A 26,138-nucleotide genomic window follows, 5' to 3' on the forward strand; every position below is an offset into this window, starting at 1 on the left:
CATTTAAGACTGTCGCACCCGTCAAATTATTGCCACAACTTCAGTTACATTTACCCACAGTAATCACATAACAATGGTCGACAAAATACCTACTTGTGACCCTTCTAAATTGAATGTCTGAGCATTGTGGCACAACAACATGACATCTTTTTCTAGATCACCAATACTTCTGTACTTGTGATTCCGAATTCTTTCCTATTAAATACAAAAAAGAGCAAGAAAACCTGTCGATTACATAGTAATCTGAACATATTTATAGCATTTTGAAGAGTTTCTACATTCTAGACAGCGGGTGCATAAATATGGGCTAGCATTAGTGATCACCCCTCCTCTGTTTGGCAGGAAGACAAAAGTACCCGGCACCAGGTGAGTTGCTCAGCATAAACACCAATTTATTTCATCCTGGGTTACAAAACAATATACACAAGATGTATGGGGACTGACAGCCGCGAGCTGGACAATCACTGACCAATTTTACCACCTGCATGTAATGAGAGTCAACAGATTTTGAATACTATGAGCAGATTGTGTATGTAAGCTCTCATACTACATGGAGTAATCAAAATGTAACTTGTGTAATCAAGATTGCATCATTAGTGGGAACCTTTAGGGCCTAGATCAGAATGTGATGTGTATGATCCTTAATCTATGTACCGACAAACAGAACTTCACAGCATCTGAGTATAAATTCTTAAAGGATACCCGAACTGAAATGTGACATAATGAGATAGACACGTGAATGTACAGTGCCTAGCACACAAATAACTTTGCTGTGTTCCTTTTTTTCTTTCTCTGTCTGAAATAGTTAAATATCTGGTATGTAAGTGGCTGACTCAGACAGGAAGTGACTACAGTGTGACCCTCACTGATAAGAAATTCCTCTTTTTATCTCTTTCTTGTTCTCAGAAGCCATTTTCTGCTAGGAAAGTGTTTTATAGGTGGAATTTCTTATCAGGGAGGGTCACACTGTAGTCACTTCCTGTCTGAGTCAGGACTGAGTCAGCCACTTACATACCTGATATTTAACTCTTTCAGGCGCAGAAAGAAAAAAAGGAACACAGCATAGTTATTAGTGTGCTAGGCACTGTACATACACATCTATCTCATCATGTCACATGTCAGTTGAGGTATCCTTTAAAGTGACACTGAAGCGGAAAAACAAACAAACTATGATATAATGAATTGTATGTGTAGTACAGATAATTACTAGAACATTAGTAGCAAAAAAAAGTCTAATTTTTATTTTCAGTTATATAGCTTTTTTTTAATAGCATTGCATCATTCTCTAATATTTGCAGTTTACAAACTACACTCTGCATTTTAAACTATGAAACAGAGCAGAGCTAATGACCCTTTGAACTTCCCCGCATTAAAATCTTATCTGAAGCTGTCTTTCACTGTTTCTTTGATGTATAAGTGCTGCAGAAAATAGCACTGTAGCCGATCAAGAATTTACATTGAATGGATATTTTGAATAGAGTCTCACATTACATAGAAGTGCTAAGATTGTACCATTAGTGTACATTAACTTTTTTTAAAAAGAAAAAAAATACTACATTATTGGGAAACCTGTAATTTTGTTTTCTTTAATTCACATGCTAATATTTTAATACCCCAACTCTGGGCCAAATATATTTAACTTTGTAAATATATAACATTTTTAAGAATGAGTATGTTTACACTTGTAAGAATAAAGACGGTTGAAAGGTTTGTTTGTTTTTTACACTGTATAGTCTCTAAGTGAGCAAGTGCAATTTCCCATGATGTATCACTGCTGAATACGCAAATCATCTCTTTCTGCGCCTGAAAGCTAAGAACACATCCAGAATCACTGGTGTTTACTGAGCCTACATCTTATAAATTTTATAGAGCTACAACAATACAACACGCATACTGCCTGTTTTGTACTTTCTGGTCCTCATCAGTGTATGGGAAGGATTGATAAAGCTTCATGGGATAAGGCTTGGACCGATGCTACAGAATCAGAATCAATTTATTTTCGCCAAGTAAGTTTGCACCTACAAGGAATTTGTCTTGGCAGTTGCTTAAAGGGACTCCGAGCAGTGCAGAAACTATGGAAAGATGCATATTATTTTAAAGCTCTCTTTCTCCTCTTTCCAATGATATACAAACCGCTGTCCTACGCCTTTTAGTTTTCGTTATTTTCGCGATTGAAATTGCCGCGGCCGCGATTTCAATTGCGAAAATAAAGAAAACTAAAAGGCATAGGGCAACGATTTAGGTGTCGCCAGAAAGAGGAGAAAGAGAGCTTTAAAATGATATCCATCTTTCCATAGTTATATTGTATTACACAGGCCGACTTTTTCTGCTGAATGGAGCTGCTGACACTGGGGAAAGTGTCGTCCTGTGTAATACAAGTAACTATGGAAAGATGGATATCATTTTAAAGCTCTCTTTGTCCTCTTTCTGGTGACACCTAAATCGTCGCTCTACGCCTTTTAGTTTTCTTTATTTTCGCGATTGAAATCGTGGTCGCGGCAATTTCAATAGCGAAAATAGCGAAAACTAAAAGGCATAGGGCGGCGGTTTATATATCATTGGAAAGAGGAGAAAGAGAGCTTTAAAATGATATGCATCTTTCCATAGTTTCTTTCACTGCTCGGAGTCCCTTTAACAAACACAAATAAAAACAATACAAGGACAGACAGTGTGTATATTACAAGCCAAGGACATTATAAGTATAGTGGCAGTAAGCAATGTGAGAATTGTTCATTTACAGTTCTGTGCTGATTACTATCAAGTCCTAGCAGCTCTAACGTGGTTCAGCATTAAGTATGGCTACCGCTTGAGGAAAAAAGCTGTTCCTGTGTCTAGAGGTTTTGGTAGCGATTGACCGGAATCTTACTCCTGAAGGCATGTGCTGGAAGATGGAGTGAGCTGGGTGAGAGGGGTCAGAGGCAATTTTGGTCTGCACCTGCTAGCGTAAAGATCCTGCAGGGAAGGTAAGCTACAGCTTACCTTACCTACAGAATACCCAGAAAGTTTATTTGCAATTATTCAGCAAGGGTGATTTCCCATGATGCATCTAAGCTATGCTAAATTAAATTGGCTAAATAGAATATACAGTGCTGCCTATAATTATTCATACCCCTGGTAAATTTTGACTTAAAGTTACTTTTATTCAACCAGCAAGTAATTTTGTGATGGTAAATGGAATGACATAGGTGTCTTTCAAAAGATAATACGGCGATGTACAAGAGGCATTATTGTGGAAAAAAGTTTCTCAGCTTTTATTTACATCTGAGCAAAAAGTGTCCAGTCCAAAATTATTCATAACATTCACAAACTGTCACAGTCTGTGGGAGTATCCAAAAGTCTATACCATTTCAAATAGTCAAAGCTGTTCTAAAGCATCCTAATTACCCTGAATAATTGGGAACAGATGTTTTATTCAACTCAACAGGTGAAAAACAGCAGCTCTCTGCAGTTAGTTTGTGGGCAGTCATGGCTAAGACAAAGCGGCTCAGTGAGGACCTGTGGCTGCTCACAAGTCAGGAAAGGGCTACAAGGCCATTTCTAAACAAGTTCCAGTTGCTACAGTGCAAAGTATTATTAAAGAAATACAAGATGTTCCGCACTGTGGAAAATATCATGGGATGTGGTCGGAAGCCAAAAGTGATACCTGTGCTGGCCAGGAGGATAGAGAGAGGTGAAAAAGAATCCAAGGACCACCACCAAGGCCATCCTGGTGAATCTGGGCTCTGCTGGTGGCAATGTCTTAAGGCAGACAATCCAATGGACACTGCGCACTGCTGGGTTCCATGGATGCAGACAAAGGGGGAAACCACTTCTCCAGATAAGGCACACAAAAGCTTGCTTGGCCTTTGCAAATGCTCACCTGGACAAAGAAGAAGACTTCTGGTCTTCTGTGTTATGGTCAGTTGAAACAAAAATTGAATTGTTTGGTCACAATGTTTCCTTCATTTGGCATAAAAAAGGAGAAGCCTTCAACCCAAAGAACACCATCCCCACTGTCAAACATGGTGGTGGGTGGGAACCTAATGTTTTAGGGGTGTTTTTTCAGCCAAAGGACCAGGGAACCTAATCACATTAAACCGTACCATGAAAAAAGAGCAATACATGAGGATTCTCAATGACAACATCAGGCAGTCTGCAGAGAAACTTGGCCACTAGTGGACATTTCAGCATGGCAATGACCCAAAACTCACAGCAAAAGTGGTGAAGAAATGGTTAGCAGACAACATTAACGTTTTGGAGTGGCCCAGCCAGAGCCCTGATTTGAATGCAATTAAGAATCTGTGGAGGGAGCTAAAGATCAGGGTGATGGCAAGAAGACCCTCCAACCTGAAAGATTTGGAGCTCATTGCTAAAAAATACCTGTGGAGACATGCAAAAAGCTGGTCTGCAATTATAGGAAGCTTTTGATTGCTGTAATAGCCAATAAAGGCTTTTCTTTTGATTATTGAGAACGGTATGAATAATTTTGGACTGGACACATTTTGCTCAAATGTAAATAAAAGTTGAGACATTTTTTTCCACAATAATGCCCCTTGTACATCGTCCTTTTATCTTTTGGGAGACACCTATGTCATTTCCCATCAAAAAATTACTTGCTGGTTGAATAAAAGTAACTTTCAGTCAAAATTTGCCAGGGGTGTGGATAATTATGGCCAGCACTATCTCATAAATAATTATGTGAAACAAGATATAAGGTGGCAAAATTATATTTAGAACAGATTTTGTTGGTCTCTTAAGTACACCTGCAGTGATAAGCATATGGTAGCTACCATATTTATTTATTTAACAGTACCAGTTGCCTGGCAGTCCTGCTGAACTCTTTGGCTGCAGTAGTGTCTGAATCACACACCTGAAACAAGCATGTAGCTAATCTAGTCGGAAATACCTGATCTGCATGCTTATTCAGGGTCTATGGCTAAAAGTATTAGAGGCAGGGGATAGGCATGACAACTCGGCAATTTGCATTGTTTAACAGGAAATAATTATGGCAGCCTCCACATTTCTCTCACTTCAGCTTTGCTTTAAAGTGGATCCGAGATAAACTTTTAGTTATTGCATAATTGTGTTCCTTTCATATAGTTTATAGGGCATTCCTCAAGCCAAATACTTTTGTCAAGGGTTTATGGGAGCTCAGTCTGGGCAGGAGGAGGAGGAGGAGGTTAATGTTGAAGCGGTTTGCAGCTAGATTTGCTGTGTAATCTATCTAAACTTTAGATAAAATATATAGATAAGTTACTTGTCATAGTTAGTTTTTCATCTCGGATCCGCTTTAAAGAGACTCCGTAACAAAAATTTGCATCCTGTTTTTTATCATCCTACAAGTTCCAAAAGCTATTCTAATGTGTTCTGGCTTACTGCAGCACTTTGTACTATCACAGTCTCTGTAATAGATCAACTTATCTCTCTCTTGTCAGACTTGTCAGCCTGTGTCTGGAAGGCTGCCAAGTTCTTCAGTGTTGTGGTTCTGCTATGAACTCGCCCTTCCAGGCCTCTCTATGCACACTGCCTGTGTGTTATTTAGATTAGAGCAGCTTCTCTCTTCTCTCTTATCTTTTACAAGCTGGATAAATCGTCCTCTGAGCTGGCTGGGCTTTCACATAGTGAGGAATTACAGACAAGGGCAAAGCTGTTTGCATGAAGAAAAGAGCAGCCTGAAACTTCAGTGCATGGGGGAAAGAAACACACAAATGATCTCTTGAGATTCAAAAGGAAGGCTGTATACAGCCTGCTTGTGTATGGATGTATTTTCTATGTGTGGACATACTGTACATCAACCTACTTCCTGTTTTGGTGGCCATTTTGTTTGTTTATAAACAAACTTTTTAAAACTGTTTTTAACCACTTTTGTACTGCGCCTGCGCAGTACAGCCCGGCGGACGTCCGATGACGTCAGCGTGCCGGCGTGGGACGCAGAAGTGCCAGGAAATGGAGCGCAGAAGAGCCCGACCTGGCAGCCGGCCAGGTCGGGTCGGGCACCGGAGACCACCGGGAGCCTGCGGAGCGGCGGCGAGGGCACCTCCTGCCTGCCACGGGCTGGAGGAAGACCCAGGTAAGTGGAAATTTATTTTTATTTTTTTAATCCCCTCCCTGAACCTTCCCTTTAAGTCTGTCAAAAAAATGAGACTTACTCACCTGGGGCTTCCCTCAGCCCCCTGCAGCCGATCGGTGCCCTCGCAGCCCCGCTCAGATGCTCCTGCACCCGCCGGCGAACACTTCCGGTTTGGCAGTCACCGGCCGACAGGCATGGGAACGTGAGTGATACTCCGCGTTCCCAGCCATAATATCGCCCCCTATGCTGCTATTGCGGCCAGGAGGTGTTCGCCGGCGGGTGCAGGAGCATCTGAGCGGGGCTGCGAGGGCACCGATCGGCTGCAGGGGGCTGAGGGAAACCCCAGGTGAGTAAATCTCATTTTTTTTGACAGACTTAAGGATCACTTTAAAGGGTGAGAAAACCTTTTCTTGGGTCATATTAGAAAACAGGATTGCTGAAAAGTTAGTAAATTGGCAGTAGTAATGGCCATTATGTTTAACTACCGCAGTGAAAACAGGATTTATTACAGTTTTTAATGTGGATGCATGCATGTTACCGCAATAGTGAAAAATCTGTAACCCTTCAGCAGTATTATGTTCTGATATTACCCAAGTGTTAGTTCAAAATCTTGCCATCTAGCTGCAAACATTATTTTTAACCCAAAGTTCAGTCTCTATTTTCTGTTTCATTTATGCATTCCACCAATCTCAAATCTTCATAAATAACCCCAAATATAAATACCGTATATGAATACATAACTACAAATATAAGTCATGCTTATTTACCCTCACAAGTTCCTATCTGTTTAACAGACAACTGATAGAAGTTGCACTTACCAGTGATAAAGAGCTTTACATGTTCAGCACTGTGAAAAACACACCCACAATGTACGCAAGACCTAACATTTCTCAAATTACAGTGAACCATACCTTTATTTTTTTGAAGTCGACAGGTTTACGAATCAATTCATAGTACTCCGGTAATTCTTTTCTAGATGGAAGCTGGATAAAAACTTCACTTAGCTGCCGCCCAGAACTGCTTAGAAACAAAAATACATTATATTTAGTAACATTAAATCACTGTGGGCAGTACTGGATTAGGCTTTGGCTATGGTTAAAGGTCCATACATCATTTCATAATCAAAAATTAAAGTGATCGGAAGAGCAAATTCAATACTTTCCTCAGTAGTAGGATGCCTATGTAAAGTCCAGAGGCTTCCAGGATCCTCCTACAGCCCACCGTTCCAGTGCTGGGTGCCTGTAAACATATTCCACAAAAGCTTGCCGAAAATGTCTCTTGTGGCTACACCGCCACCGTGTACAAGCACATCTCTACTGGGCATGTGCGAGTAAGGTCAGTGCATGGCCAGTAAACTGAAGCCGGTCGTGCACATGTGCTTCATTCTACTGGGCATACACAGAGTTTATTCATGTATGACCAGCATGAATGTGCTCATACATGGACAGGAGCAAAGGCGTCTCTGCCCCTCCTACTTCTGATTGGCCTCTGTGTCCTGGCTGCACCCGCTACTTCTGATTGGAAGGACATCACACCAGGAAGCGTCACATGTGCCCTGGAACACAAATACTGGAAGCGCTCCTCCGAGCAAATGGCCTGTGACAGAGGCATAAATTACTGGAGTACGGTGGCCGAAATCACACAGCCTAATACTCCTTACCAGTCGGCCTTCTCTGACCCCCTTTGAGAACCCAGCTGGAAAATCCCCCTGATAAAGACAACTCACCCTCCAGTGAGTAAAGAGAAAAAAAAGCGGGAGCTCTTAGCTTGCTTCCACCACAGTGGAAACACTGATAAACTGAGGTGTAAGGGTGGGCGGGGGCTTTTAATCTTCTTGGCTTTGTGTTTCCGCAGATCAGGTAATCACCTGATCCGTCACCTGTTTCGGATGCATGTTCGGGCCTGAGCCCACTGATGCAGTTGTATCCGCTTCTGTCCGCTTTTCAGCATCTCTAACATTGATGTGTAACTGAAAAGCGGACACAACTGCGTCAGTGGGCTCAGGCCCTTAGAGAAATAGAGGGTCCTGTGGAAGAATGGTGGGCATGAATGGAATCTGGAAAGCCTCTGGATCACCAAGCGGATTCCCACTACATCTAAATTTTAGGAATTATTTTTTATAAAGAAATGCTCTGTGGGCTAAAACATAACCTTTACTATGGTCTGCTAGAAATGGTATGACAAATATACAAACAAATATATACAATGGAGCAGACTGGGTTGGCAGTTGTCAACTTGAAGCGGTCAGTTGCTAGCCTGAGAGGTCACGTTCCTCAAAGTAGTGGTGCAGAGCAAAAGCTGTATAATCACTTATATGAACTGCTGTTTGTAGAGCTGGAGGCAGCTAGGCTAGGATATGAAGCTAAAACAGTGCAGTATCCAACTCATCAAAAGGACCACCAATTGCAAAAAATGGTAAAATGCATACATACTGTATAAGGTATGTAATGAATGAGGGTAATAAAGGGGGAACCTGCACTGTTATTGCAGACCAATGTCAGTGTTTTGTTTTAAGTGACTAGGAAAAGAACAATAAAACAAAACAAAAAAACCTCATGAAAACGGTAACTATTATCTGTAGTACTGTTTTTTTTTTTGTTTGTTTTTTTTTTACTAGCACAGCTGTCCATTTTTGAAAGCTACAAATAAAAGCCTAGCGATAACGTACAAAGGTGGTAATTTATCAACTAGGCAAAGAGAAAAGTCATTAGGCAGCTCATTTAAACCAATTAGCTGTGAAAGCTTATCCACAACTGTCTCCACACATTACACAAAATCTTTGTTTCAAGATATTAAAATGGGCATTATTTGTAGAAAAATAGCTGCAACAGTGAAATTACATGACATCCTCATTTATGGTAAAATAGGATACTGAATAATACTGATTACAGCAAAGTAAAATGCAAGTCTATGAAGGAACAATAACATTTTCAATGGTGCAATCCTTTGCAGCTTATGCCATCTAGTGGTGGAGAATTGAAAACGAGCTCTTTAACCACTTCCCGACCACCTAACGCACAGAGGCGGCCGGGAAGTGGACCCCACAAGGTCCAGCTCATGCCCAAAGGCGGCGGTCCTTGTAGGGGCATGGGCGGAGCGATTGCGTCATCCGTGACGCGATCCTCCGCCGGCGCCTGTCACCGCTCACCCGCCGCAACATCCCGCCGGCCACACGGAAGCGCCGGCGGGATGTTAACCGCGATCGCCGCATACAAAGTGTATAATACACTTTGTAATGTTTACAAAGTGTATTATACAGGCTGCCTCCTGCCCTGGTGGTCCCAGTGTCCGAGGGACCACCAGGGCAGGCTGCAGCCACCCTAGTCTGCACCCAAGCACACTGATTTCTCCCCCCCTGCCCCAGATCGCCCACAGCACCCCTCAGACCCCCCCCCTGCCCACCCCCCTGTTTGCACCCAATCACCCCCCTAATCACCCATCAATCACTCCCTGTCACTATCTGTCAACGCTTTTTTTTTTTTTATCTCCCCCCCTGCCCACTGCCCCCTCCTGATCACCCCCCCACCCCTCAGATTCTCCCCAGACCCCCCACCCCCTGTGTACTGTATGCATCTATCCCCCCTGATCACCTGTCAATCACCCCGTCACTGCCACCCATCAATCAGCCTCTAACCTGCCCCTTGCGGGCAATCTGATCACACACCCACACCGATAGATCGCCCGCAGATCCGACATCAGATCACCACCCAAGCGCAGTGTTTACATCTATTCTCTCCTCTAAACACCCACTAATTACCCATCAATCACCCATCAATCACCCCCTATCACCACCTGTCACTGTTACCCATCAGATCAGACCCTAATCTGCCCCTTGTGGGCACCCAATCACCCGCCTACACGCTCAGATTGCCCTCAGACCCCCCCTTATCAATTTCGCCAGGGCATTATTTACATCTGTCCTTCCCTGTAATAACCCACTGATCACCTGTCAATCACCCATCAATCACCCCCTGTCACTGCCACCCATCAATCAGCCCCTAACCTGCCCCTTGCGGGCAATGTGATCACCCACCCACACCAATAGACCGCCCGCAGATCCGACATCAGATCACCACCCAAGCGCAGTGTTTACATCTATTCTCTCCTCTAAACACCCACTAATTACCCATCAATCACCCCCTATCACCACCTGTCACTGTTACCCATCAGATCAGACCCTAATCTGCCCCTTGCGGGCACCCAATCACCCGCCTACACGCTCAGATTGCCCTCAGACCCCCCCTTATCAATTCGCCAGTGCAATATTTACATCTGTGCTTCCCTGTAATAACCCACTGATCACCTGTCAATCACCCATCAATCACCCCGTCACTGCCACTCATCAATCACCCCCTGTTACTGCCACCCATCAATCAGTCGCTAACCTGCCCCTTGCGGGCAATCTGATCACCCACCCACACCAATAGATCGCCCGCAGATCCGACATCAGATCACCACCCAAGCGCAGCGTTTACATCTATTGTCTCCTCTAAACACCCACTAATTACCCATCAATCACCCCCTATCCCCACCTGTCACTGTTACCCATCAGATCAGACCCTAATCTGCCCCTTGCCGGCACCCAATCACCCGCCTACACGCTCAGATTGCCCTCAGACCCCCCCCTTATCAATTCGCCAGGGCATTATTTACATCTGTCCTTCCCTGTAATAAACCACTGATCACCCATCAATCACCCCCTGTCACTGCCACCCATCAATCACCCCCTGTCACTGCCACTCATCAATCAGCCCCTAACCTGCCCCTTGTGGGCAATCTGATCACCCACCCACACCAATAGTTCGCCCGTAGATCCGACGTCAGATCACCTCCCAAGTGCAGTGTTTATATCTGTTCTCTACCCTAAACACCCACTAATTACCCATCAATCACCCCCTGTCACTGCTATCTATTAGAGTTGGGCCGAACGGTTCGCCTGCGAACGGTTCCATGCGAACTTCCGTGGTTCATGTTCGCGTCCCGCAGGCGAACCTTTGCGGAAGTTCGGTTCGCCCCATAATGCAAATGGAGGGTCAACTTTGACCCTCTACATCACAGTCAGCAGGCCCAGTGTAGCCAATTAGGCTACACTAGCCCCTGGAGCCCCACCCCCCTTATATAAGGCAGGCAGCGGCGGCCATTACGGTCACTCGTGTGCCTGCATTAGTGAGAGTAGGGCGAACTGCTGCAGACTGTCTCTCATAGGGAAAGATTAGTTAGGCTTAGCTTGTTCCTGGCTGCATACCTGTTCTGTGAACCCACCACTGCATACCTGTTCAGTGAACCCACCACTGCATACCTGTTCAGTGAACCCACCACTGCATACCTGTTCAGTGAACCCACCACTGCATACCTGTTCAGTGAACCCACCACTGCATACCTGTTCAGTGAACCCACCACTGCATACCTGTTCAGTGAACCCACCACTGCATACCTGTTCAGTGAACCCACCACTGCATACCTGTTCAGTGAACCCACCACTGCATACCTGTTCAGTGAACCCACCACTGCATACCTGTTCAGTGAACCCACCACTGCATACCTGTTCAGTGAACCCACCACTGCATACCTGTTCAGTGAACCCACCACTGCATACCTGTTCAGTGAACCCACCACTGCATACCTGTTCAGTGAACCCACCACTGCATACCTGTTCAGTGAACCCACCACTGCATACCTGTTCAGTGAACCCACCACTGCATACCTGTTCAGTGAACCCGCCACTGCATACCTGTTCAGTGAACCTGCCACTGCATACCTGTTCTGTTCAGTGGACCCGCCACTGTATACCTGTTCTGTTCAGTGAACCCGCCACTGTATACCTGTTCAGTGAACCCGCCACTGCATACCTGTTCTGTTCAGTGAACCCGCCACTGCATACCTGTTCTGTGAACCCACCACTATATACCTGTACTGTTCAGTGAACCCGCCACTGCATACCTGTTCTGTTCAGTGGACCCGCTACTGTATACCTGTTCTGTTCAGTGAACCCGCCACTGCATACCTGTTCTGTTCAGTGAACCCGCCACTGTATACCTGTTCAGTGAACCCGCCACTGCATACCTGTTGTGTTCAGTGAACCCGCCACTGTATACCTGTTCTGTTCAGTGGACCCGCTACTGTATACCTGTTCTGTTCAGTGGACCCGCCACTGCATACCTGTTGTGTTCAGTGAACCCGCCACTGTATACCTGTACTGTTCAGTGAACCCGCCACTGCATACCTGTTCAGTGAACCCGACACTGCATACCTGTTCAGTGAACCCGCCACTGCATACCTGTTCAGTGAACCCGCCACTGCATACCTGTTGTGTTCAGTGAACCCGCCACTGTATACCTGTTCTGTTCAGTGAACCCGCCACTGTATACCTGTTCTGTTCAGTGAACCCGCCACTGCATACCTGTTGTGTTCAGTGAACCCGCCACTGTATACCTGTTCTGTTCAGTGGACCCGCCACTGCATACCTGTTGTGTTCAGTGAACCCGCCACTGTATACCTGTACTGTTCAGTGAACCCGCCACTGCATACCTGTTCTGTTCAGTGAGCCTGCCACTGTATACCTGTTCTGTTCAGTGGACCCGCTACTGTATACCTGTTCTGTTCAGTGAACCCACCACTGTATACCTGTTCTGTTCAGTGGACCCGCTACTGTATACCTGTTCTGTTCAGTGAACCCGCCACTGCATACCTGTTGTGTTCAGTGAACCCGCCACTGTATACCTGTACTGTTCAGTGAACCCGCCACTGCATACCTGTACTGTTCAGTGAACCTGCCACTGCCTACCTGTTCTGTGAACCCGCCACTGTATACCTGTTCTGTTCAGTGAACCCACCGCATCAGTGTGCATACCTGTGCAGTTAAGTGAACCCACCTACCTACGTGAGTGCACGCAGTGTGATATACCACTCTGTGCATACCCGATATGGACAAAACAGGTAGAGGAAGAGGTAGTGCCAGAGCCAGAGGAAGGCCACCCGGCAGGTCTGCGCGAGGTCGTGTAAATGTAATGTCGTGTGGACCTGGCCCACAGTACAGTGCTCGGAAGAAGGCACGTCCCATCACCTCCCAAGATTGTCAGGACGTGGTTGAGTATTTAGCGACACAGAACACCTCATCTTGCTCAGCCACCAGCGCTACTAGCACCACTTCCGCTGCATTTGACACTTCGCAAGAATTATTTAGTGTTGAAATCACTGATGCACAGCCATTGTTACAGCCAGATGAATTTTCACCAGCTCATATGTCTGAGTTACGCGGCACTATGGATGTAACGTGTAAGGAGGATGAAGGACCTACTGATGGTGCATGTTTGGATTTGTCTGAGGCAAGCGAAGCTGGGCAGGATGATTACGATGATGACGATGATAGGTATCCTCTGTATGTTCCCAATAGAGGAGATGAAGAGGGGGACAGTTCAGAGGGGGAGTCAGAGAGTAGTAGGAGGAGAGAAGTTGCTGAAAGAAGCTGGGGCAGCTCTTCGTCAGAAACAGCTGGTGGCAGTGTCCGGCACCATGTATCGCCACCTATGTACAGCCAGCCAACTTGCCCTTCAGCATCAGCTGCTGAGGTCCCCATAGTGCCCACATCCCAGGGTGGCTCAGCGGTGTGGAAATTTTTTAATGTGTGTGCCTCAGATCGGAGCAAAGCCATCTGTTCGCTCTGCCAACAAAAATTGAGCCGTGGAGAGGCCAACACTCACGTAGGGACAAGTGCCTTACGAAGGCACCTGGAGAAAAGGCACAAACAGCAATGGGATGGCCACCTGAGCAAAAGCAGCAGCAGCACACAAAAGAAAAGTCACCCTCCTTCTCCTCTTCCTCCTTCAGGTGCATCATCTGCTTCTGCCGCTTTCTCCCTTCCACCTTCACAGGCACCCTCCTCCACTCCGCCTCTGCCCTTGAGCGCTTCCTGCTCCTCTGCCCACAGCAGCAGTCAGGTGTCCGTGAAGGAAATATTTGAGCGGTAGAAGCCAATTTCGGCCAGTCACCCCCTTGCCCGGCGTCTGACAGCTGGCGTGGCGGAACTGTTAGCTCGCCAGCTGTTACCATACCGGCTGGTGGACTCTGAGGCCTTCCGTAAATTTGTGGCCATTGGAACACCGCAGTGGAAGATGCCAGGCCGCACTTATTTTTCGAGAAAGGCCATACCCCAACTGCACCGTGAAGTTGAGAGGCAAGTGGTGTCATCTCTTGCGAAGAGCGTTGGGTCAAGGGTACACCTGACCACGGATGCCTGGTCTGCCAAGCACGGGCAGGGCCGCTACATTACGTACACAGCCCATTGGGTCAACCTGGTGGTGAACGATGGCAAGCAGGGCGCAGCGGACCAAATTGTGACACCTCCACGGCTTGCAGGCAGGCCTCCTGCCACCTCCTCTCCTCCTGCTACATGCTCTTCGCTGTCCTCCTCCTCCTTGGCTGAGTGGCAGTTCTCCTCTCCAGCTACACAGCCCCAGCTCCGCAGGGCCTATGCTGCATGCCAGGTACGACGGTGTCACGCCATCTTAGACATGTCTTGTCTCAAAGCGGAGAGTCACACTGGAGCAGCTCTCCTGGCTGCTCTTAAGAAACAGGTGGATGAGTGGCTGACCCCGCACCACCTGGAGATAGGCAACGTGGTGTGCGACAACGGCAGCAATCTGCTTGCCGCTTTGCATATGGGGAAGCTGACACACATACCCTGCATGGCACATGTCATGAATCTAGTTGTTCAAAGATTTGTGGCAAAGTACCCTGGCTTAGCGGATGTCCTGAAGCAGGCCAGGAAGTTCTGTGGGCATTTGAGGCGGTCTTACACAGCCATGGCACGCTTTGCGGAAATTCAGCGGAAAAACAACATGCCGGTGAGACGCCTCATTTACGATAGCCCGACTCGCTGGAATTCGACCCTGCTCATGTTCTCCTGCCTGCTAGAACAGAAGAAAGCCGTCACCCAGTACCTCTACAACTACAGTAGAATGAAACAGTCTGGGAAGATGGGGATGTTCTGGCCCGACAACTGGACACTGATGAAAAATGCATGCAGGCTCATGCGGCCGTTTGAGGAGGTGACCAACCTGGTGAGCCGCAGTGAGGGCACCATCAGCGACTTAATTCCCTACGCTTACTTCTTGGAGCGTGCTGTGCGTAGAGTGGCGGATGAAGCTGCGAATGAGCGTGACCAGGAACCGTTACGGCAGGAACAGGCATGGGACCAATTTTCATCAGACCCAGCTGTTTCCTCAACACCTGCGGCAGCACAGAGGGGGGAGGAGGAGGAAGAAGAGAAGTCGTGTGCAGAAGATGAGTCAGACTCAGAGGATGATGAGCAAGGTGTTTCTTTGGGGGAGGAGGAGGAGGGGGGGATGGCGGCAGGAGAACACCCACAGCAGGCGTCGCAGGGGGCTTGTGCTGCTCAACCTTCCCGTGGTATTGTTCGCGGCTGGGGGGAGGAGGTTGACTTACGTGACGTCACTGAGGAAGAGCAAGAGGAGATGGAGGGTACTGGATCCGACTTTGTGCAGATGTCGTCTTTTATGCTGTCCTGCCTGTTGAGGGACCCCCGTATAAAAAAACCTCAAGGGGAATGAGCTGTACTGGGTGGCCACACTACTAGACCCTCGGTACAGGCACAAAGTGGCGGACCTGTTACCAACTCACCTGAAGGTGGAAAGGATACAGCACATGCAGAACCAGATGTCAACTATGCTTTACAATGCCTTTAAGGGTGATGTGACAGCACAACGCCAGCAAGGTACCACTGCCACTAATCCTCCTCCCGTGTCCACGCAGTCAAAGACAGGACGCTCCAGCGATCTCATGGTGATGTCGGACATGCGGACGTTCTTTAGTCCAACGCCTCGCCGTAGCCCATCCGGATCCACCCTCCACCAACGCCTGCAACGGCAGGTAGCCGACTACCTGGCCTTAAGTGTGGATGTAGACACTGCTGTGAACAGCGATGAGGAACCCTTGAACTACTGGGTGCGCAGGCTTGACCTGTGGCCAGAGCTGTCCCAATTTGCCATCCAACTTCTCTCCTGCCCTGCCGCAAGCGTCCTGTCAGAAAGGACCTTCAGCGCAGCTGGAGGCATTGTCACTGAGAAGAGAAGTCGCCTAAGTCACAAAAGTGTTAAGTACCTCACCTTTATCAAAATGAATGAGGCATGGATCCCGGAGGGCTGCTGCTCGCCCCAAGACTAAGTCAGTCCTCGCACACACAGCATCTCTGCCTGCACGCCGTGTGACTGGCTGCCTGGCCTGCCCCAAGAAGACTAAGTCGCTCCCAGTCCCTCCACACAGCATGTCTGCCTGCAGGCCGCTTGACTACCTTCTCCGCCACCACCAACAGGGTCCGGGACTCCAGTCGGATTGCTGAATTTTTTAGGCCGCTGCTAGCAGCGGCCGCTGTAATAATTTTTCTGGTGCGTGTACATGACTGCCTAATTTTTCTGGCTGCACTTCGGGCAGCTGCAACAACAAAAGAAAAGGCATGTACATGCGCCCATTCCCCTTCGTGATCATTACCTTGCTGTGGTGAAGGGGCTTGCGTATCACAATGAAGCAATGACCGGTGCCTAGATGAGTGTCTCGGGGGGCACACAAAAGATAAGGTCGTTGCTTCATTGTGGTCAGACCAAATTTGATCAGCTGGACAGTCACTGTTCTGTCATTCAGCTACATCAGCCAGGCGACCATATGGGCTGTAAAGCCACCAAAACCTGCACTCTCGCCATGGTGCGCACCAGTCCAGCACGGCCGTCACTACACAAACAGCTGTTTGCGGTGCGTTACACGGTGAGTTTGGTGTGTCAGTGTGAAGCAGTACCTTAATTACACTACCTGATTGATGTATACACATGCAAGATGTTTTAAAGCACTTTAGGCCTGTCATTTAGCATTCAATGTGATTTCTGCCCTTAAAACGCTGCTTTGCGTCAAATCCAGATTTTTCCCGGGGACTTTTGGCGTGTATCCCACTCCGCCATGCCCCCCTCCAGGTGTTAGACCCCTTGAAACATCTTTTCCATCACTTTTGTGGCCAGCATAATTTTTTTTTTTTTTCAAAGTTTGCATCCCCATTGAAGTCTATTGCGGTTCGCGAACTTTAACGCGAACCGAACGTTCCGCGAAAGCTAAAATCGGAGGTTCGGCCCAACTCTACTACCTATCAGATTAGACCCCTATCTGCCCCTAGGGCACTCAATCACCCGCCCACACCCTCAGAATGCCCTCATGCCCCAGCCCTGATCACCTCGCCAGTGCATTGCTTGCATCTATTCCCCCCTCTAATCACACCTTGAGACACCTATCAATCACCTCCTGTCACCCCCTAGCACACCTACCCATCAGATGAGGCCCAATACAACCTGTCATCTAAAAGGCCACCCTGCTTATGTCCGGTTCCACAAAATTCGCCCCCTCATAGACCACCTGTCATCAAAATTTGCAGATGCTTATACCCCCGAACAGTCATTTTGAGACATTTGGTTTCCAGACTACTCACGGTTTTGGGCCCGTAAAATGCCAGGGCGGTATAGGAACCCCACAAACTAACCCCATTTTAGAAAAAAAGACACCCCAATGTATTCTGTTAGGTGTATGACGAGTTCATAGAAGATTTTATTTTTTTGTCAAAAGTTAGCGGAAATTGATTTTTGTTTTTTTTTCACAAAGTGTCATTTTTCACTAACTTGTGACAAAAAATAAAATCTTCTATGAACTCGCCATACACCTAATGGAATACCTTGGGGTGTCTTCTTTCTAAAATGGGGTCACTTGTGGGGTTCCTATACTGCCCTGGCATTTTAGGGGCCCTAAACCGTGAGGAGTAGTCTAGAAAACAAATGCCTCAAAATGACCTGTGTTTAGGACGTTGGGCCCCTTAGCGCACCTAGGCTGCAAAAAAGTGTCACACATGTGGTATCGCCGTACTCAGGAGAAGTAGTATAATGTGTTTTGGGGTGTATTTTTACACATACCCATGGTGGGTGGGAGAAATCTCTCTGTAAATGGACAATTGTGTGTAAAAAAAAAATCAAACAATTGTCATTTACAGAGATATTTCTCCCACCCAGCATGGGTATGTGTAAAAATACACCCCAAAACACATTATACTACTTCTCCTGAGTACGGCGGTACCACATATGTGGCACTTTTTTGCACCCTAAGTACGCTAAGGGGCCCAAAGTCCAATGAGTACCTTTAGGATTTCACAGGTCATTTTGCGACATTGTTGGTTTCAAGACTACTCCTCACGGTTTAGGGCCCCTAAAATGCCAGGGCAGTATAGGAACCCCACAAATGACCCCATTCTAGAAAGAAGACACCCAAAGGTATTCCGTTAGGAGTATGGTGAGTTCATAGAAGATTTTTTTTTTTGTCACAAGTTAGCGGAAAATGACACTTTGTGAAAAAAAACAATTAAAATCAATTTCCGCTAAGTTGTGACAAAAAAATAAAAACTTCTATGAACTCACCATACTCCTAACGGAATACCTTGGGGTGTCTTCTTTCTAAAATGGGGTCATTAGTGGGGTTCCTATACTGCCCTGGCATTTTAGGGGCCCTAAACCGTGAGGAGTAGTATTGAAACGAAATTTCTCAAAATGACCTGTGAAATCCTAAAGGTACTCATTGGACTTTGGGCCCCTTAGCGCAGTTAGGGTGCAAAAAAGTGCCACACATGTGGTATCGCCGTACTCGGGAGAAGTAGTACAATGTGTTTTGGGGTGTATTTTTACACATACCCATGCTGGGTGGGAGAAATAACTCTGTAAATGGACAATTGTGTGTAAAAAAAAAATCAAAAGATTGTCATTTACAGAGGTATTTCTCCCACCCAGCATAGGTATGTGTAAAAATACACCCCAAAACACAACATACTACTTCTCCTGAGTACGGCAATACCACGTGTGGCACTTTTTTGCAGCCTAACTGCGCTAAGGGGCCCAATGTACAATGAGCACCTTTAGGCTTTACAGGGGTGCTTACAATTTAGCACCCCCCAAAATGCGAGGACAGTAAACACACCTCACAAATGACCCCATTTTGGAAAGTAGACACTTCAAGGTATTCAGAGAGGGGCATGGTGAGTCCGTGGCAGATTTCATTTTTTTTTGTCGCAAGTTAGAAGAAATGGAAACTTTTTTTTTTTTTTTTTAACAAAGTGTAATTTTCCGCTTACTTGTGACAAAAATTAATAGCTTCTATGAACTCACGATGCCTCTCAGTGAATACTTTGGGATATCTTCTTTCCAAAATGGGGTCATTTGGGGGGTATTTATACTATCCTGGAATTCTAGCCCCTCATGAAACATGTCAGGTGGTCAGAAAAGTCGTAGATGCTTGAAAATGTGAAAATTCACTTTTTGCACCATAGTTTGTAAACGCTATAATTTTTACCCAAACCAATAAATATACACTGAATGGGTTTTTTTTTTTAATCAAAAACATGTTTGTCCACATTTTTCGCGCTGCATGTATACAGAAATTTTACTTTATTTGAAAGATGTCAGCACAGAAAGTTAAAAAAAATCATTTTTTTGCCAAAATTCATGTCTTTTTTGATGAATATAATAAAAAGTAAAAATCGCAGGAGCAATCAAATAGCACCAAAAGAAAGCTTTATTAGTGACAAGAAAAGGAGCCAAAATTCATTTAGGTGGTACGTTGTATGAGCGAGCAATAAACCGTGAAAGCTGCAGTGGTCTGAATGGGAAAAAAGTGGCCGGTCCTTAAGGGGGGTAAAGCCCTAGGTCCTCAAGTGGTTAAAATGAAAATCTGAAAAACCTGTGGAGAACAGGGAACCATTCAAAAATATTATTGCTTTGAATATTCTATATAAAAATGACCCTGAAGTGAATGAGAATTATTCATTGCCACCTATAGTAATAGTGATATTGGAACATTTTTCCAAAGATGCAGCATATAAATATACTGAGTTTGGAAATGTGTACAGTAGTAGGTTTCAGTGTTCATAGTAAATACATCTGTACAGATAGATGCTAAATGAAGGACATTTCTTCAATGTCAGCTTTATACATGGTGAAGGGTGCGGAGACTAGCAAAGTGTTAAAATGCTTGTACAAAATATCCATTTTACTCAGTGATGAATAAAATTCATGCTGTGTGTACAGCCAGTCTGACAGCGCATGCGTTTTCGGGTTACTACAGTATCCAGGCAACAGGGGATGCCCGCTGTAGCGAGAGGAGACTGCAATGATGGCTTTAACTGTTTGGAAGAAAAATGCACAAAGGAAACACTTCTGCCTGAGGAAGTCCACACTGCATTGCCGGTGCCCATTTTATGATAGCATTTCTCATTCATATTTTAATTATCTGTCTCCCTCGCGTTCAAAGGTACCACACTGATTTCACATGCAAAGCCTGTGTTAATTAATGCTACAGTTTCAGTCATTTTTAATACATTTTCCAGACAACTTTTATTACACCAATTAATAAGCTCAAGACACATGGTCACATACCTGAATGCCATGCCTGCCATGTGCCCATCACAAGCATAGTCATTAGGGTCTGATTACACACAGTAGCAGGACCCACGTAATAACGGATTTCTGAATACTTGCCTGATCCATCCTGTCCTGGCCCACTAACCAGCACAATGCATTATAAGAAATAATGACGTCCTCTGGGTGCCACTCAATCTAGAATGAGCTGAGCTAACACCGCTCAGCAGCCTCTCCCTCACCACACCCACTCCCTCCTTCAGTGATAGTCTCTGGAGGTATAGAAAGAGAACAAGAGAATGGGAGAACTCCGTTTCTCAGCAAAAGCAGCTTGTAATGTCCAGAGTTTGCAAGAAACCAGGTTAAAGTGTGTCCCAGCTTCCTAACTTTCCTATCTTAACAGTACTTTCTAGATTCAGTGTACACCAATAGCAAATTTCAGCTTCCCACTATAATGTCTACCAACTTCCTTGTAACCCCATAGTGTACTCCAGCTTCGGTGTACTCCCATTGTGTGTCCAAGCACACGCAGAAACTATGACACTGACCGTACACCTCGCAACAGTACGAATTTGCCCAGGACTGTCCTGAGTTGGGTGGTATGGTTCCGTGGTATGGGGGGGAGGCGCCTTCGTCAGATGACGATCTGACGAAGGCGCCGTGCGCCGAAACGTGTAATGACGTCACACGCACGCTGACGATCAGCCACGCCCACCTCCTAGCAAGACGGAACCCAGGCCATCGGGACCCGTCATCCTCCACTGCTAAGGTTAAGCAGCTGGCTGTCTGCTGAAATGAGATTTGCACTATTCCTTTTGTAAGTATAACTTTGAATTGCAAATAAACTATCCTTTTTGATTAATGCACTATGGCATGCTCCATTTCTGTCTAGTTCCTTTGCAAATGTATACACCAGCACAGCCCAAACCATTGCTATCTCAAGTGAGAAAAAAATGTTAATTGATCGTGTTCCTTTAAGGTTGGATGAACAGGGTATTTTTTTGTTGGTTAATAATCTCAGATGACAAAAATATGGCTTAAGTTATCTACTTTTCTGTTAAAAATGGACAAAATGAACCGTAATGCAGGTATCACCAAATAAAATTACACAACAATTGAGAAGCCAAACTAATAATACATTTTTAAAGGAAACCAGAGACGAGTTAATATAAAAAAGAGTTATACATACCTGGGGCTTCCTCCAGCCCCAATTGCATGGATCGCCACCACGCTGCTGTCCTCAGCCTTCTCCAGCTCTGGTACCAGGTCCTGTAACTTCAGCCCGCTGTGGCCAGTCTGAGGCAACAGAAGTGCGCTCTCTACTTATCTCTCCGGCCTGACTGTCCTGCTGATCCTGTGCCTCTAATACTTTTAGCCACAGCCCCTCAACAAGCATGAAGATCAGGTGCTCTGCCTGAAGTCAGACTGGATTAGCTGCATGCTTGTTTAAAGGGAACCTACACTGAGAAGGATGTGGATTTTTCCTTTTAAAATAATACCAGTTGCCTGACTCTCCTGCTGATCCTGGGTCTCTGATACTATTAGCCACAGCCCCTGAACAAGCATGCAGATCAGGTGCTCTGACTGAAGTCAGACTGGATTAGCTGCATGCTAGTTTTAGGTCTATGATTCAGCCAATACTGCAGCAGGACAGCCAGGCAACTGGTATTGTTTAAAAGGAAACATCCATATCCCTCTCAGTTAAGATTCCCTTTAAAGGGAACCTAAACTGAGAGGGATATGGATGTTTCCTTTTAATCAATACCAGTTACCTGGCAGTCCTGATCCCTTTGGCTGAATCACACACCTGAAACAAGCATGCAGCTAATCCAGTCTGACTTCAGTCAGAGCACCTGATCTGCATGCTTGTTCAGGGGCTGTGGCTGAAAGTATTGGCAACACAGTATCAGCAGGAGAGTCAGGCAACTGGTATTATGTTAAAAGGAAAAATCCATATCCTTCTCAGTTTAGGTTCCCTTTAAGGTGTGTGATTCAGCCACTACTGCAGCCAAAGAGATCAGCAGGGTTGCAAGGCAACTGGTATTGTGTAAAAGGAAACATCCATATTCCTCTCAGTTAAGGTCCCCTTTAATAAATATACAATAATTACACTTCATAAACAAACAATCGTAACCGGAAGTGACGCGGTTGTGGAGCGCACCCATTCAGGAGCTAATAGAATGTGCTGGAATGCGCAAGATATGCAATACAATGGAATAAGAAAGCCTATTTACACACGACTAAGGGCCCATTCACACTAGGGTGATTAGCAGCCAATTACTGCTAATCACCAAAGCGCTATCGCCTTTTTAAAGCGCTAGTGCTATTCTAACCTATGGCAGTGTTTTCACTGCCGTGATTGGCACCGATCGTTGGTGTTCTGCGATTAGCAGCATTTTTGCAGTCATTCTGGAGCGATTGCGGTACAGTGCTTAGTAAAGTGCTGATCGCGATCGCTCTGAATCGCGGAAGTGTCCAGTGATTTTTGACCGCACTAATTGCTAATGCTATCTGTTTGCGATTTCAAATGTGAACGGGACCTTAAGTCACTAATTATGAGGAATCAGGTAATGTAAAAGCAATGTAGCCCTGCCTGCTGATGCCTAGTGCCCTGTCTCTCCATTCCAACCACACGTCGCTCACTACACGGTGGCCGTGGCCAAAGAATTTGAATGGGGTGAATGGAGGATGATTATCGGGGTCCCCCCTATGGACTCTGGGGCAAATCCCCTCTTTGTCTTTATATAACGCTGGCCTTGTGGATATACACTGTAAATGTGGAACTCCGCTCACACCTCCGTCCACCGACAGTGCAGGAAAGCAGGCTGCCAAGACCTCAGATCCAAGACCGTAGAAAGTGAAGTCCGCACAATGTCGGTAGAATCAATATGGCTTTATTCAATCGTTACACATAACAAGCTAAAAGCCAGCACCACATGCTGACATGTTTCGGGCGTTACACGCCCTTAATCATAGCATAGGCGCACATGAGAAAGGGTGACTCCTATATAGAGTAAGGTTACACCCGATACCACATGCTCAATAGACCCCACCCACAAACAAAGAAAAGTGCATATAAAACAATGGGGGGAGAAAAGGACACACAGAAGGTCCCCACACTGAAATAATCTATTACATAAAAGCATTATAAGAGGCATAAAAATGTAAATGCATGCGAAGCACCATATAACATTAGGCAGCATGAGTTAACTCCTCTTCATAAATTTCAAGAGATTCAAGATTAAAACATATATAATCATATGTAAACAAAAGACAAGGGTGGTCATTTGATCCACTCTAAGTGACTGTGTTAAGGTCCCATCTTGCATTAAGTCCTCCCGGTGAGCGTGTCCCTAATTGGAAAATCCAATAGGCCTCCCTGGTAAGGAGACGTTTGTAAACGTCCCCCCCTCTCACAGGCCTTAGGACACGCTCAATACCCTGAAATGAGAAAGAGGACATGTCACCTGAATGAACTGATCTAAAGTGCTTTGCTACATTGGACACCTCTAGGGTCAGCCAGCCAGCCCCCCTGTAGTGTTCAGCTATACGTTGTCTGAGGTGCCTAGTAGTGCACCCCACATATTGGGTGTGGCATAAGGAACACGAGATAAGGTAAATTGTGTACCTCGTGTCACAGTTCATGTATTGTTTGATGGGAAAGGTTTTACCATTGCAAAAAGAAACAATAGAACGGGTGGGTTTGTGGACACTACAATAGTGGCACGTTGAGAAATTGCATCTATATGAGCCAGGGGTGGTCAGCCAACACGGTCGTTGTGTACTGGAAGGGAGAAGGCTAGGTGACAGGATGCTCCCAAGTGTGGGAGCCCTCCTACTAGCAAATCTAACTCCCTGCTTGATGATCTGATTGAGCGTTTCGTCCGCCTGCAGCACAGGAAGAGATTTCCTCACAATCTGCGTGATTTGTTTATATTCCTGGCTATAGGTAGTCACAAAGTCATGTCTTTGTCGGATCGTGACTGCGTTCGGCGGGAGCCAGGAGTCAATAATTCCTCCCTGGTTCTCATCAAGGCCCGCCTCCTACCCCTCTCTATCATCCACCTGGGGTAGCCACGCTCCCCAAGACGAGAACCCACAGTGTCCAGCTCCACGCCGAGGGCCGAGCCATCCGTGCTGTTCCCGTGGGTGAGTCGATCCGGGCACGCCGTAACTGTTGATGGCTCGGCCCTCGGCGTGGAGCTGGACACTGTGGGTTCTCGTCTTGGGGAGCGTGGCTACCCCAGGTGGATGATAGAGAGGGGTAGGAGGCGGGCCTTGATGAGAACCAGGGAGGAATTATTGACTCCTGGCTCCCGCCGAACGCAGTCACGATCCGACAAAGACATGACTTTTGTGACTACCTATAGCCAGGAATATAAACAAATCACGCAGATTGTGAGGAAATCTCTTCCTGTGCTGCAGGCGGACGAAACGCTCAATCAGATCATCAAGCAGGGAGTTAGATTTGCTAGTAGGAGGGCTCCCACACTTGGGAGCATCCTGTCACCTAGCCTTCTCCCTTCCAGTACACAACGACCGTGTTGGCTGACCACCCCTGGCTCATATAGATGCAATTTCTCAACGTGCCACTATTGTAGTGTCCACAAACCCACCCGTTCTATTGTTTCTTTTTGCAATGGTAAAACCTTTCCCATCAAACAATACATGAACTGTGACACGAGGTACACAATTTACCTTATCTCGTGTTCCTTATGCCACACCCAATATGTGGGGTGCACTACTAGGCACCTCAGACAACGTATAGCTGAACACTACAGGGGGGCTGGCTGGCTGACCCTAGAGGTGTCCAATGTAGCAAAGCACTTTAGATCAGTTCATTCAGGTGACATGTCCTCTTTCTCATTTCAGGGTATTGAGCGTGTCCTAAGGCCTGTGAGAGGGGGGGACGTTTACAAACGTCTCCTTACCAGGGAGGCCTATTGGATTTTCCAATTAGGGACACGCTCACCGGGAGGACTTAATGCAAGATGGGACCTTAACACAGTCACTTAGAGTGGATCAAATGACCACCCTTGTCTTTTGTTTACATATGATTATATATGTTTTAATCTTGAATCTCTTGAAATTTATGAAGAGGAGTTAACTCATGCTGCCTAATGTTATATGGTGCTTCGCATGCATTTACATTTTTATGCCTCTTATAATGCTTTTATGTAATAGATTATTTCAGTGTGGGGACCTTCTGTGTGTCCTTTTCTCCCCCCATTGTTTTATATGCACTTTTCTTTGTTTGTGGGTGGGGTCTATTGAGCATGTGGTATCGGGTGTAACCTTACTCTATATAGGAGTCACCCTTTCTCATGTGCGCCTATGCTATGATTAAGGGCGTGTAACGCCCGAAACATGTCAGCATGTGGTGCTGGCTTTTAGCTTGTTATGTGTAACGATTGAATAAAGCCATATTGATTCTACCGACATCGTGCGGACTTCACTTTCTACGGCCTTGTGGATATGGTACCACTGTGGTATAGCGTAAACCCTGACTAAATGTCTTGTAATGCAGCAAGAAATGTGCATGTATATGCAGAAGTACATGTAGAAAATTGAGTGTCTAAAATGCATTTACTATAGATACTGTAAGTGAATGTAACTTAAATTGGACCTAAACTGTATGCTAT

The 26,138-nt window shown here is 45.9% G+C and overlaps 1 protein-coding gene across 6 annotated transcripts in view; it reads right to left on the minus strand.

The window, feature by feature from the left end:
• Positions 1-26,138, minus strand: part of SMARCA2 (SWI/SNF related, matrix associated, actin dependent regulator of chromatin, subfamily a, member 2) — a 283,693-nt gene that overhangs the window by 12,121 nt on the left and 245,434 nt on the right. For 4 of the 6 annotated variants that reach the window (XM_068235810.1, XM_068235819.1, XM_068235801.1 and 1 more), the window contains exons 30-31: positions 6,961-7,069; positions 94-195 (exon numbers count right to left, since the gene is read on the minus strand). In XM_068235810.1, coding sequence (XP_068091911.1) covers positions 94-195; positions 6,961-7,069 — 211 coding nt within the window. The remainder of the gene's footprint in view (positions 1-93; positions 196-6,960; positions 7,070-26,138) is intronic. The other 2 variants (XM_068235838.1, XM_068235846.1) reach the window with 1 other exon arrangement.

The sequence above is a fragment of the Hyperolius riggenbachi genome, chromosome 1 (assembly GCF_040937935.1).
Source record: "Hyperolius riggenbachi isolate aHypRig1 chromosome 1, aHypRig1.pri, whole genome shotgun sequence".
NCBI classification, from domain to species: Eukaryota; Metazoa; Chordata; class Amphibia; order Anura; family Hyperoliidae; genus Hyperolius; species Hyperolius riggenbachi.